The sequence below is a fragment of the Arvicanthis niloticus genome, chromosome 17, assembly GCF_011762505.2.
Source record: "Arvicanthis niloticus isolate mArvNil1 chromosome 17, mArvNil1.pat.X, whole genome shotgun sequence".
Classification (NCBI taxonomy): Eukaryota; Metazoa; Chordata; class Mammalia; order Rodentia; family Muridae; genus Arvicanthis; species Arvicanthis niloticus.
Window position 1 is genome coordinate 31,107,194 of NC_047674.1, and position 14,247 is coordinate 31,121,440.

The following is a 14,247-nucleotide window of genomic DNA, read 5'->3' on the forward strand; positions in this document are numbered from 1 at the left end:
ACAATGAGAAAGTATTTGCAAAGCATGTTTTATGAGAGCTACATGGCTGACTGTGATCAAACATACAAGTAAAATGTTGGTGAAAGGAAAGTCGGATGCTCTGAAGAGCACAGCATCACACTAGAAGGGAATTGTCATCGTCAGCATGCTGAGTGCATTGCCCCTTTTGTGTGTTTATGGGGCTGCTGTACAGCAAGCCAGGTCAGGGGCCTGATCCCAAGGTGGAAAGTCCCAGTTCTGCACATCCAACTTTTGGCTGACCCACGCTTGTCAGCACCCTGAGACAGTGTTTAGGCCAAACTGTAGTTGGACAGGATTGCCTTCCTAGATAGTAATGTACAGGCCCAGATCTCTGGAAGACATGAGATCTAACCTTTCTGCACTTAGTTAAGGAGTTGCTCTCTGTGTTTTCAGTTCAGGCTGCTCTTTCCCCCCCTGGCCCCTCACTCTCTCCTGTCTGCCCATTCAGGCAGCCTCTGTTCCCTCTGTTTCTCCAAAGGGTTCTCAGTTGAGTTTATTCATTTGTTTGTTTTTCAGTGTTTCTTACAATTAATTTTTTTATTTTGTACATGAGTACAGTATTCAGACCATTTCCACACTTGTCTCCTTCCCAACTCTTGTTCCTCCTTCAGTTCTTCTCCAGTTCATAACATCCTATTGATTATATAAATGCGTATTTGTATAGATCACAGGCATGTACAAATACAACCTGCAGAGTTCATTTAGTTTTGCTCATATGTATGTGCTTAGGACTGACCATTTGGGATTGAGAGTGTTTCAGAGGGTCCATCTATGGAGAAAGTGATTCTTCCTCTTGGTACCTGTAACTCTTCTGGGGGTGGGGTTTCCCCATTTAAGTAGGCATGACAATTGATATAGTCTAGTCATTGTGCTGGTTTTGTTTAGACATACTGTTGAGATTTCATCCGTGCCGTGCATACATAGAAGACAGTATATCACACAAGTGTCCTGGACCTCTGGTTCTTAATGACTTTTTCACCCCCTCTTTTGTGATATTCACTGAGCCTTCATTTTAGGGGTTGTGTTGTCTAGGTGTGTCTATTAGAGTTATGTACCCAATGTCCAGTTGTTCACGATTTGACCCATTGTGGATTTACCTCTCTTTAGCTTTTTAATTTTAACATTGTTTTGGAGACATTAGTTGAAAGGAGCAGGACTAGCCTGTGTGTCCTAATATAAGTTACCATTTTTAAAGGAAATTAAGGCCCCTAATTCATTTTCTTAAACTGGTGAAAATTATCAAACTATTCTTTGGTTTATAAATTTCCCAAATAATAAATTAGTCAGACAGCTGAGCTGAAGAAAAGGTAGGGATAAACCTGTATGATGTACACTTGACACAACTAGAAAGCACAGTCTGGCTGTGCTCAGCTGCTGAGGCTCTAAGATTCATGCACAGACACTGGATTTGCATTGTAAAACAAGGCTTCAAGAAGGGTGCCCTGGCAGAGTTACATGGGCAAAGCACCTTGTAGAAGAAAGTTGGATCTAAATTAGAAAATGAGTTAGGTCTCAAGGACAGGGACGACAGAAGGTCTGCAAAGGAGCTGGAGTCGTTCATAGTCTGAAGGGTCCACTTGAATAGAAGTCTGCATGGTGAAAATCTCATAGTTACTTATTGGGGTTGAAAACCTCAGATTCTGGAGGGCATTGTAATACTGAAAGAGGGAGAGGAAACAAAGCCAGCAAGCATGTGCACATGTGCTCCCACGCATGCCTCCAACTGCACTGTTCGATGTGTGCAGTGCATAGTGAGTACATGGGGTGTCCTCTGTCTTTGAAGTGCTGGTAATCTTGACAGGGACATAGGACGGACATGCCAGTGAGACATTGGCCCTGAAGAAAGACGTGTGCAATGCCAAAGAAGCTAGGAGGATACGCAGTGAAGCTTTCTTCTGTCTCCATGTCCTCTATTAGTTGAGAATCGCACAAGTCCCCAACTCGCAAGGTTTTTTTATACAACCTTGCCACTAAGTTTGTCTGTGTCTGTGGAATTTGAGAAGAGAGGCAGGGTCTTATTAACAAGGAAAGATCAGCCTACACTCCCATTCTGGCACCAGATTGTAAGCATCATTCCGCTAAAAATGATTTGCCCTGAATTATAGCACCTGACTCAGTGTGTAACACAGAATTGACACTCAGATATTTGTTGAGGAATTATGTGTATTTCACTATTTTATGGTATTTGCATATGAATTTGCTTAATAATCCAAATGTCTGACTTTTAAACAATTACTGATTACTCTAAAAGCTAGAAGTATCTTTGAATTTTTTCTAACAGTTTTCTTTTTATTTTTGCAGGCCAGTTGGAATGCCAAAAATGGAAAAAGTCTACTTACATAATCCTAGTTCTGAAGAAACTATTACTTTAGTATCAATATCTGCTACCACATCACATTTCCATGCATCATTTTTTCAAAATAGGGTAAGCTTTGTTACTAAAAATTGCTTTTATTACTAACTTTATTTTGCTATGATTAGAATCTGCTTCTAGTGTTTTCATACTTAGGTGTCAGTTTATTTTCATAGGAATTATAATATCTATCCTTACATGCACATTGTTTCCCTTCAAGTAATAGTAACTGTGCTAGGATTCCTAAGCATTCTGAAAATCCAGCCTTCTTATAGCTGGGTGTGTGTGTGTGTGTGTGTGTGTGTGTGTGTGTGTGTGTGTGTGTGTGCGCGCGCGCGCGCGCGCGCTTGTGCATGTGTGGCCCGCAGTGGGGTGGAGGGAAGGTTGTTCTTGTTTTTGCTTTTTCCGAGACAAGATTTTTTTCTGTGTAGACCAGACTGGCCTTGTACTCAAAAGATCTGCCTCCCCCAAACCTAACCAGTGAAGTACTGGAATTGAAGGTGGGAACCACCAGCACTCTTAACTATAGACAGACGGGGCCATCAGCAAAGCTTGATGGCTTCCTCTAGTGTCACTCAGGGACACAGTTTATTGGTTCAGTGAGTTGTCTGCTCAGCATATCGTAAAGTGGAGTTAAGGTGGTCTAGGCCCCATTCTTCCAGTCTGAGGCTCTGAGAGAAAATGCACCTCCAGACCCATTAAGTCTTCAGTGGAATTACATTGTTGTTGGTTGCAGAACAGAACCCTACCCCTCACCCCCACACACACACACCCTTGTTCCTTGCTGACCAGGCCCTCACTTAGCTTGAGGCACCCACGGGCTCCTCTGTCTTTTCTTGGGCCTCTTCCCTCTCTGCTGCTGCATCTGCCCCAGGCTGATCTGAGCTACACTAGCAAAGTCCTTTTTACCACAGACATCCACAGGTGTCGTCATACCTGTGGTCACAGTCACAGTTGGGTTCTGCGGACCACAAGTATCCTCCAAATTTTTACTAATGATGTCAGTTGTTGGATGTGAAGTTGTTATGCAAGGAAGAGCCTTTCTGATCAAAACCACAGAAGATGGAACTGAAGTATATTTTTTAATTAGGAGATACATTAAGCTTTAATATGTAGGCTTCCAAAATAATGAACGGGAAATATGAGGAGAGAATAAATGAATGGATTCTAACTGCATCTTCTTAGGTTTTTGCTGACTGTTGATGGGCTGTGACTAAGAAAACGAGCAGCATCTTTTCTAATATAAAATATATGTAAACTACTGGTTAGCGTCATATTACTTGTTCAGGGTTCTACATTTCAACTTTCTGAAATCCTATTTCATTGTATGTCATTGTTAGCAGCTTCTAGGGTTAAAATGGTTATGGTTATGGTTTTGTTTTTTTTTTTAATCCCTCTCTTTGGAAATACTTTCTAAGTAAAGGATTTGAAAGTCAACATATTGCTTTTGGTAATTAAAGCTTAATTTCTTTGTGGTACTCATGGGAAATATCCCTTTTCTTAAAAAGTATTTCGTAAATTTCCCTTGAGCTATTGTTTTTTAACCTAAAGGATATTTTCACAGTTTTTATTAATATATCAATGGCCTTAAATAACAAAATTCTAATACTCAAGGAGACTCCAGTATATAAAGGAGGAGTAGGTCTCAAGAGTCATGGTCAGAAATCAGCCATCCATAAGTCTGCCCAATGATTTGCCTCATACATGCCATAGCAACACATTATAAACCACCACTACCGTGTGTGTGTGTGTGTGTGTGTGTGTGTGTGTGTGTGTGTATGTAAACAACCTTCCGAGCTTTCAGGTACTGTTAGTGTGCAAGTGTGCTAGGTTAGAAGGCAAGGTCAAATGGAAAAAGAGCAAAAGTAGTGCCTGATTGTTCTATAGTCAATAATGCATTGACTCACTCCACTACTTCCCATGATCCTTTGCTCTAGGTGGTCAAGCTCCCCTCTGTGCCTTTCACTGCTCTTCAGGTCTAGAGCAGGAGTTGCAGCTGCTACTGGATGAGGGACCGGGTTGGGTGGGTGGTGCTGGAGTCCTGAGAGAGCTACAGCCTGCCGCTGCTGCTGCTGTCACTTGGGAGCCACACTGTGGGAGGTGGAAGCCCATGTGCAGTTTGGAGTTTTCAAAACAAGTCAGAAGGGGGCTAGAGAGATGGCTCAGTGGTTAAGAGCACTGTCTGCTCTTCCGAAGGTCCTGAGTTCAATTCCCAGCAACCACATGGTGGCTCATAACCATCTGTAAGGGGGTCTGATGCCCTCTTCTGGTGTGTCTGAAGACAGCTACAGTGTACTCATATACATAAAAAAAACAAAAAAAAAAAAAAACAAAAAAAAAAAAAAAACAAAACAAAACAAGTCAGAAATAGGAATCTCTGTGTATCTCTCAACTTCCTACATTGGAAACAAGTTGAATTTAGAGAGACAGGGTAGAATAACCAGAATAATAATAAGCTCTGCACACCAGCTTGACATCTCTAAATTAGATTCCTCCCAGAGGACATTTCTGCTGATGACCTTTATGTAAAGAACAGATTCTCTGGAAATTCTTGAAAAATAAATTGTGTATGCTGTCACTCAGTTCCAGGAAGTGAAGCTAAGCATTGAGGAGCTCCATGACCATCACAGTGTCTGTGGACACGTCGGGTCAGCTTTAAGATGGTGTCCACAAGGCACAAGCCTTTCTTCTTCCTTGTGGCTTCATCTTTCCTTCTCAGAGCCTGTGGGGAGGGGTGAGCCATTGAGGGGAAATGAAACATGTCTCTCGTGTCCGAGAGAGCACAGCCTTCCTATGTATCCCCTCCGACTTAACCCCTCCACACCCTCAGAATCCCCGGCACTTATTTCTTTGAGAAAAGGGGTGTTACAACTGGTGATGGTTTCTGTTGTTTAATACCATGTCTATATTAACCAACCAATAGAAAGTAGAGAAAATTATTTAAAAGACTAAGTTCTCTATAGCTACATTTCAGTTACATTTTCAGTCTATAAATAAAACTTAAAAATTTTAAGCCACTTATTTTATTATGCTTTAAAAATAATCTTGTGGGTTGAAGGCTCTTGTGAGCATTGGTGATTATTTTTAATTTTGTTTATGCCATTTTAGGTTAAACTCTGATATCCACGAATATTGCCAGAAATTGGGGCACATAGGCTGTAGTCGCAGTGTGGGGTATTGGACAGATAAAGAATGAGACCCGTGCCTGTTGCTATGAAATAATATATACATAGTGTGCTCTTCTGCAAGAGAAGCAGATCATAGCAGAGAACCTGCCATTTTATGAAAAGCAGTGGTCTCTCTGGGGTTTGGTATGTTAACAAGAGCCAGGGTAAGTTGTAGGTAGCTGCATGGCGATGAATGACCTGGAGAGGGTGGGAGTAGAGGAGGTTAGAGAGAGCACTGGCCTTCTCTAAGGCTAGTGTGGACACCTCTGCCGTGTCCACAGGCACAGCACACCTGTTCTATAGTATAACTTACAGCATGGAGGACATAGACATTTAAAAACCACCTTTGCCACCTATATAGAAGTAACAAATGTATTAATTTAACAGCTATTGCCAGGATTTATCTCTGAATAAGAGATCTCTACTCATGATACTTACCACTAGTGGGGGTTGGTGACTTAACAGACATAATAAATATACTTAATGAGACAGACAGCATAATCTAAGAAAAGGAAAAGCAGCAGGGTAAGGGTTAGTGCTGAGGTGAGTCAGGTTTAAATAGCAGACAGGGTTTGACCTGAGACTACTGAAAGGCAGTCCTGAGGCAGCAGGTGAGGCAGAGGCTCTGCTGGGAAAGCTACCCAGGAGGACCGGGGGCCTCCGCCTGTGAGGGCCACTGCATGTTAAATAAAGGCCTTGGCTTTGGTTCTTTCTGAAAGAAGAAGGCATCAGAAGAGCTTAAGCAGAAGAATGGAATGTTAAATTTTATTTCAAAACAGTTACTGTTGATCAAAAATAGAAGATAAGGGAGAAATCAGTTGCAGGACTGCTCTGGTTATCTGCTATGTAAGTGAGCTTTGTTGAATTTTCCAGACTGTGAGTAAGTCTCTCCATTTCTTCTAGATATTAAGTGTATTGACATATGTATAGGCATGGGATTGTATATAATGCCTTTTTTTTTTTTTTTTTTTTTTTTTTTTGGCGGGGAAGGGTAGACATTTCCTTATAACAGTTTTATACATATATAATTAGACTATTCACATTTGAGCAAAAATGTGGTATTTGTTTCTCTGTGTCTGAGTTACTTCATTTGCTGGGGTGCTTTCCAGTTACACCCATTTTCCTGCGAGTGTCATGAATCCATTTTCCTTTACAGCTGAACAAGATATCATTGTGTATGTACTATATTCTGTTGTCTAGTCCCCATGTGGTAGACAGCCAGACTGTTCCATATCTGGGCTGTTGTGAATAGCACAGCAGTAAACATGGCTGTGCTAGTTTCTCTGGTGTGCTGACTGAGACCCCTTAGGTATATACCTGGCAGTGGCACAACTGTATCATTTGCTAGTTTAGTTTGATTTCCATAATAGCTGTGACCAATTTCATTCCCACAGTGTATATGTCTTCATCCCCTCCCATCCGTCCGCACCAGTGTTTCTTGTTGTTTTCCTGATTAGATGCAATCTCACAGCAGTTGTGACTTGCAGTTTCCTAATGGCTAAAGGTATTGAGCACACTGTCAAGTATTTGTTGACTGCGTTTCTGTTTAGAACAGACTATCCAGTTCATTAACCATTTATTGGTTAGATGATTTGTCCTTTTGGGTTTGTTTGTTTGTTTGTGTGCTTTTAGTACTTTATAGAACTAGATATTAATTCTCTGTTAGACATTTAAACTGGCAAGGATTTTCACCCATTCTATAGGACATGCCTTCATTCTGTTTCCTTTGTTTCTTCATTTTATGCAGTCATTTGACAATTCTTGGACTTACTGCCTGTGCTGTTGTCAGCCTTTTACAAAATCCTTGTCTGCCCCTGTGTCTTGCAGTGTTGGGCGAATCTTTATTAGTGCTTCAGTATTGTTTCTTGTTACAGATATGAATTGTTTATATCCTCTTGATATATGTTAGTAGGTCATACACATCTAGGAATTTATGTTTCTTCAGTTTTAATGATAAAGGTTTCAAAGTATTCTTCAATGGTTCTCTGAATTTCATCAGAATCTGTTGTAATATCCCCCCTTTCATCTCTAATTTGTTGATTTGGATCTTGTCTCTCTCTTTTGATTAGATTGGATAGGGGCTTATCAATCTTGTTACTGTTCAAGAAGTGCCAGCTCTTGGCTGACTGTGTAGTTCTATTAGTCATTGTTTCTGCCCTGATCATCGATCTTCCTTGCCTTCCTCTGCTGTTGGCTTTGGTTTGTTGGTCTTTCCCTAAGACTTTGAGGCATAGCATTAATTTGTTTATTTGAGAGCTTTGTTTTTAAAGACATTTATTTTTATATTTTGTGTGTGAATGTTTCCCATGCATGTATGTCTGCACCGTGTGCAGGCCTGGTGCGCCTGAGGACAGAAGAAGATGTCTCTGGGACTGAGTAGAGCTGCAGACAGCTGTGAGTCGTCACGTGGGAGCTGGAAATGCAGCCTGCTCCTCTGCAAGGGCAGCAGAAGCCTTTCTCCACTGAAGCCACAGCTCAGCCTCTTCTTCATTACTTTTTTAATTTATGTCCTCAGAGTTTTAAACTTTCCTCTCAAAATTGCCTTGACTGTATCCCAAAGGTTATAGTGAGTTATATTCACACTTTTGCTTTCATTTGATTCTAAGAAATTTCCAGGTATAATTTCTCCCCCAAATGAGTTCAGTGACCTATTGGTCATTTAAGAGAGAGTTTCTCAATATCTAAGCATTTCTATAGTTCCCATGGATTCCCTAGTGGCTGATTTTTGCTTTTATTCCACTATCATATAAAATGTAAGAAATTATTTTGAAGCCCAGCACAGTGTGATATCCTGGACCCACAGCCCTTGCAAGTGTCCTGAGTTCTATACATGTGCCATGGTGTGCATACACCACATACTAATATAAATAAACAAATACATTTAAAGCTTTTTAAAAAGAAATTATTTTGATTATTTTCTATTTAAGACTTGCTTTGACACTTATCTATCTTGGGGAAAGTTCTGTAGGCTGTTAAGAAGAATATATATTTCTGTTCTACTAGGTATAATATTCTATGAATAGATATGTGTTAAGTCTGTTTGGTCTGTTATGTAATATAACTCCAGGTTCTTTGTTGTTTGTTTGAATGACCTATCTAAAAATGGGGGGGGTAGAGTAATGCTAAAGGGGTGATACTGGTTAAGAGCACTTGCTACTTTTCCCAAGAATCTGGGTTCAATTCCTGGTGGAGTGTCAACTCAGAACCATCGGTAACTCCAGTCCCAAAGGCAGTCTAACGCCCTCTTCTGGCCTCTGTGGGCACTGCATACAGGTTAGTGCACAGACATACATGCAGGCAAAACACCTATTCACATCAAATAAATACATAAGTAAGAAAGTGGGATTTGAAGGTTAGCTACTCTTTGTATGAGGATCTTACTGACTTTTCATGCCCACTAGTGTTTGTTTTACATAACCAGGAACCCCAAAATGTGGTACATTGTTACTCATAATCGTTGTACCTTCTTGATGAATTATACCTTTTATTAGTATGCAATGACCTTCTTTATCCGTTCAGACTTTATTTGGAACTCTGTCACATATCAAAATAACTACATCAGCTTCTATTTGATTGTTAAATTTACTTCTGTGAGTGTCTTCCAGTTAGGTATGTTTCTTGGAGACAACATATAGTCAAGTTTTTTTTCAGCTCAGTCCATCTGAATCCTTAAACTGTTGACACATTGAGGCTACTAACATTTGAGGTTGTTACTGGGAGATATTATGGGGGGTTGTTATGTGCTTTTCTTTGTTTCCTGTTAGTATTAAGAGTTTTCTGAGTGACTTAGACTGGACATGGCGGAGGACTTCTTCCTCGCTCGCCCCTATCATCCGTTCCCCTCATGGAGTTTATTCTCCTTAGATTACAGTGTGTTAGACTTTCTTCCCTTTCTGTGTAGAGCATTCTTTCTGAAGCACTCCTGTGGTGATAGCATCATTTGTGCTTGTCTTGAAATGTCCTGACTTCTCCATTGCTTTTAAAAGAGCTGGGCTGAACATGACCATCTTGGTTGGCAGCTGTGTACTTTACAGGTTGAAGTGTCTGGCCCAGGCTTTTCTCACTGCAGGGCCACTGAAGCCAGAGCTGGAGCTTGCTCTGGTGAGTTTCACTTTGTAAACATGTGGAGTTCTTCCCTTTAGCACATACTGTATCTTCACTCTGAGTCTTTTCTGACATCTTGACTGCATGCTGCTTCTCTGCTTGTGTCCACTTTAAAGTCTCTTATAGTCGGTCCAGTTTTTTCTCTAGATTTAGGAAGGTTTTTTTTTAACCATAATTCTATTAAGTAGGTTCTCTCTGCCTTAAGCTTTATCTGCAGTTCTTTACCTCAAAAATTCTTAGGTCCCATCTCTTAGTCAATGCTGGAGGTCCTGGCCACTGCCATTGAGTTTGCCTGTTCCTTTAGGGATGTTTGAGTGTGGTATTTCCTCGACCTTGTGTTCCACTGCTGACATCTTCCTTCTGCTTGGGCATGTCTATCAGGGACACTTGGCACTCTGCTTTGTATTTGAGTCATTGAGCTTTTTCTTTTCCAGTCACTGTATTTTATTTTCAGTGTCTGAATTTCCTTGCTGATGTTCACCTCCCTTTGCTGATTTTCTCTTCTTTGTTGTTGTTTTCTCTCTCAGTCTAGGATTGGTCTCCTTAGCTCATTCATCTGTGTGGTTGCTTTCCTTGAGGGTTTTGCTTTTAAGATATCCATCAGCTGTTTTGGCTACTTCAGTTTCTGATTCTGACTGTTGAGGGATCACAGGAGGAGCTGTGTCTCTTTTCCTTCCCACGGCTCTTGTGTGATCACGGAAGGAGCCATGTTGGCAGTTTGTGCATGCTTGTTTTGCTGTCTTCCTGTTTAATTTGTTTATCATTTTAGTGAACAGCCTGCCCCTGAGAGCTCGATTTCCTTTCCACTTAGAAAGGAAAAGGCAAACTGCTATAGTATCTGTAATAGTGAATCATCATACAAGACAAAGAAATAGACCAAAAATAAAGTAAACCCCATATGCCTCCATACTACTATTTTTTTAAAAAATGACAAAATTAATAGAGAGTTGGCTTTGCATAATTTAAAAATTATTTTGAGTGGGGCCCGATAAATGAGCCAGTGGTTTAGGGTGCTTGTTGCTCCTGCAGAGGACCTGGGTCCTGGTCCCAGCACCCACATGACCGCTCACAACCGTCTGTAACTTCAGTTCCAAAGGCTCAGGCATCTTCTTCTGACCTCATCAGGTACCAGACAGACACAAAAATAAGTCTTATTTGTTAAATTACTTAGGGTAAGGATGAAAATAACAAATGGATGAGGTAAAAGAAGAGGCAGGGAAGAGAGAAATAGAAGCAAAGTTAGGAAACAAAAAGAAAGAAGAAGAGAAACATGTTATGGAGACAAGAAAAGAGCAAGTTAATAAAGGACACAATGGACTGCAGATGAGGATCCATGTTCAAGTCCCCAGCACCCAGCTAAAAGCTGGTCACAAAGTGTAGTCTAACGCTAACACTCCTACAGGGACATGGCGACAGGCATAGAAGAGTCCTTGAAAGCTTCTCGCCAGCTAGCCTACTGTATGCATCGGGAAATCGACAGAAACCCTGGGAAGGGGGAAGGCAGGGAGTCATGTTTTCTTGCTTTTTCATGGTTCTTGTGCCTATGTGTTATCCTGACATCCATACACACCTTGGCACACACGTTCCACATTTACACACACAAATGCATACATGTCACACACACATCATAACCAAACTTAGATAAATACAAGGAGAATAACAAAAATTAAAATGTAAAAGCTTTTTAAAGAACAAATTAACTCAGAAATACAGATGAGTGAAAAACCGGCAAACCAGAGCAAGCACAGAAAAGGAAAGGTAAAATGTAAACAAAACTAGCTAAATGTACTAAGGGGAACAAAAACTAAAGCCTAAAAGTTTTTTATATGTGGAAAACTGGATAGCCAGTGGTATACTGCCAATGCCTCAGAGTGCTTTTCCTCTGAGTCTTTGAAACTTGGAAGCAGCAGGTATGTGCAGGTCAGTTGAACTTGAGGACTTCTGTGTCTTACGCTGGTCCTTAGCCTGCATTGCTCAAGTGTCCACTGTCTCCAGGGCTGTCTTCAGTCCAGTACCTTCTCTTCTTTGCATACCAGGGGCCCCTACTAGCCACACTTGGCTTTTTAGTCTCCCATTCTCCTGAGCCCTGCCCCCACGCCTGGTTCTTAATCAGACTAATGGTCTATCTGGGGTGGAGGGTGTCTCCTGAGTGCTTCAACATTAGAGGAAGCACTAGCAGCACTTTCTTCAGGCTTCATTCCTGGCCCTGCTGGAGGAGCCCTGCTGGGAATGTTGGGGGAGTGTCCTGGAGCTTAGGTCTCTTGGACTCATGGCAGGTGCCTCTAGAGGTCTGTCCACCCATACTTGTCAGTCTCCAGGGGCTGGGGAGCTCTCCCCACCTCACGCCTCATGATGAATTATGGCTGTTTCTGTCTCCATGGCAGTTTTAAACAGTAGTTGCCTTTTCAGATAACTGCTAGGCACAGGAGATCTCACTACTGCAGACCATCCTGTTAGAGAAGGCACTGTCTCAGGGAGGCCCATAAATAGATTTGAGCCTTGTGAAAGCTGTGATCTTGTCCTGTGGGTAGGGCTGGCAGCCCCCTTTCACCAAGGCTCCTTGTTTACCTTTCAGATGAGGCTTCTGTCCCTCTCCCCCACAGGGCAGCTACAACTTGGTTAACTGTGGTTGCTTCTTTTCCCTGGCAACCCTTCCGTTTCTCTGCACTTGAAGCTGTCTTGTCTGACTTTCCTCTTTGTTCTCTCTTTGGAACAATCTAGTATGTTTATAACACAAGCTCAATTCCACCCAGATCCACCCTCACCTCCCGCCCATCTAACTTGGCCTGTTTGTTTGTTTGTTTGTTTGTTTGTTTGTTTTTTAACTCTTCCAATCCAGGCTCTATTGCCCAGCTCTTCTCAGGAGTAAGGAGTTCCTTAAAGAGCAGCTGACTGCCAGGGGTCACACCCACTGTTAAAGGAAATGACTCCTCCTTTCCCAGTAGCTATACATTACAAATAGCTCCTCAGCACAGAAGAGGACTTTGTGCTCATCTCTTCTCTTCAGTCCCCTCTGCTCTCTCTTCTCTACTCTCATCTCCATTCTGTCCATCTTGGGCTTAAATAGGTCTTGTGTTTGCTATTAAATCACTGAGTTCATATTTGAAACTGCCCTCTTGTACCAGAAAACTGTTTTCCTTGAAGTTATCTACTCCCACTGTCTCTTAAAATCTTTCCCTCCCCTCTTTCCTGAAGATCCATAAGCCTTGGGACTTGAGTGAGCCCTTTAGGGCTGAGCAATCCCAGTGTTAATGTCTGCAGGTTGAGCAGGTCAAGGTCTCTTTGTTAATTGATATCCACTGCAAGGAAACACTTCTGTGAGGAGGGTTGAGAGATGCACTGGCCTCTTAGTGTATTAATGAGTCATGGCAACTTATGTCAGTACTGGGTCCATTTTGTAGAATAGTAGTAGATGCTCACCAAAGCCGATGACCTTCTAGTTACAGGCTGTTGGCCCCTTTAACAGTGCCAGGCATGGGTTCCATCTCATGGAGCAGGCCTTAGATTTAGGCATAAAGTAGTTGGTTAATCCCATAACTCCTACCACTAGTACACCAGTGAACATATCTTGTCAAATCTGTCATTATTGTAGCTTGCAGGGTTCACATCTGGATGACATTAATGGTTACTTTTCTTCTCTGGTAGCACCCATAGCACCTTCCAACATTGTGAAAGCTAGCCAGTAGGGATGCAGCTTTCAGGTGAGTACCAGCTAGACTTTTCCATGATCCATGACTCAAGAATGGGGTATCCTTAGCAATAGGACAGTACAAGGATAACCAAGAGCATTGGTAATAGCTTGTAATGTTTGGAGGCTTTTGGAACACTATAGGCCAAAAACTCAAAAAGAGGTAACCTATTCCTGGTACTAGGGCTTTTTGCTAGCATGTGCATCTGCTTAGGGTGCTGTCCCTCATTATAGGGTAACCCCATTTAAAGTCTTTATATGCATATATGTATTTATTTTAAGAAGCTTCTATGGTAGCAGGTTTCCATATGGCTTTCAAAAGGCTTTCAGTGTTAGGTGTCCCTCCCTGTTGTCTGTCCTCTAACCTGCCCTCCTACCCTGACTCTTTAACTCTGCTGCTCCATTACTCTCTTCCCCCATGGTCCCCCAGATGTGCTCTAGCCCCCTGCTGTGAAAGATCCTCTCTTCCTGCAGCCCCTTACTGGTTTTCTAACCTCTGTTGATATGGAATACTCTTCCTTTTTGTTAACCAGATATTTCTCCTTCACCAGAGGCAGATACTATCTGACCCTCTTTCTCAAAGGAACTCTATATTTCTTTAGTCTTCCCATAGTGTATAGATATACAGTGTATAGTATAGAACATGTATAAAGCCATGCATGCCTTCTCTCTTCCCACACATTCTATAGAGTTGTTCATCAGCTTTGTAGATCTGAAATATCAGCATTCATTTTATCTGTTTTGCTGACTGTTTTCTGCTTTCTAGTTAATCAAATTTTACATGGCTTTATTCTTTTTACTTTCTTTTTCTAGCTTCTCAAAGAAGAAATAAAAATTGTTGTTTTAAGCCTGTATGTTCAAAATATGTAATGTTATAAATTTCTTCTATTGTTTTAACTGTTCCCTGTATGTTT

The 14,247-nt window shown here is 41.5% G+C and overlaps 1 protein-coding gene across 1 annotated transcript in view; it reads left to right on the top strand.

The window, feature by feature from the left end:
• Tmem131 (transmembrane protein 131) overlaps positions 1 to 14,247 on the top strand; it is a 151,734-nt gene that overhangs the window by 84,943 nt on the left and 52,544 nt on the right. The window contains exon 5 of the mRNA XM_034521541.2: positions 2,323 to 2,446. Within this exon, the coding sequence (XP_034377432.1) occupies positions 2,323 to 2,446 (124 nt within the window). The remainder of the gene's footprint in view (positions 1 to 2,322; positions 2,447 to 14,247) is intronic.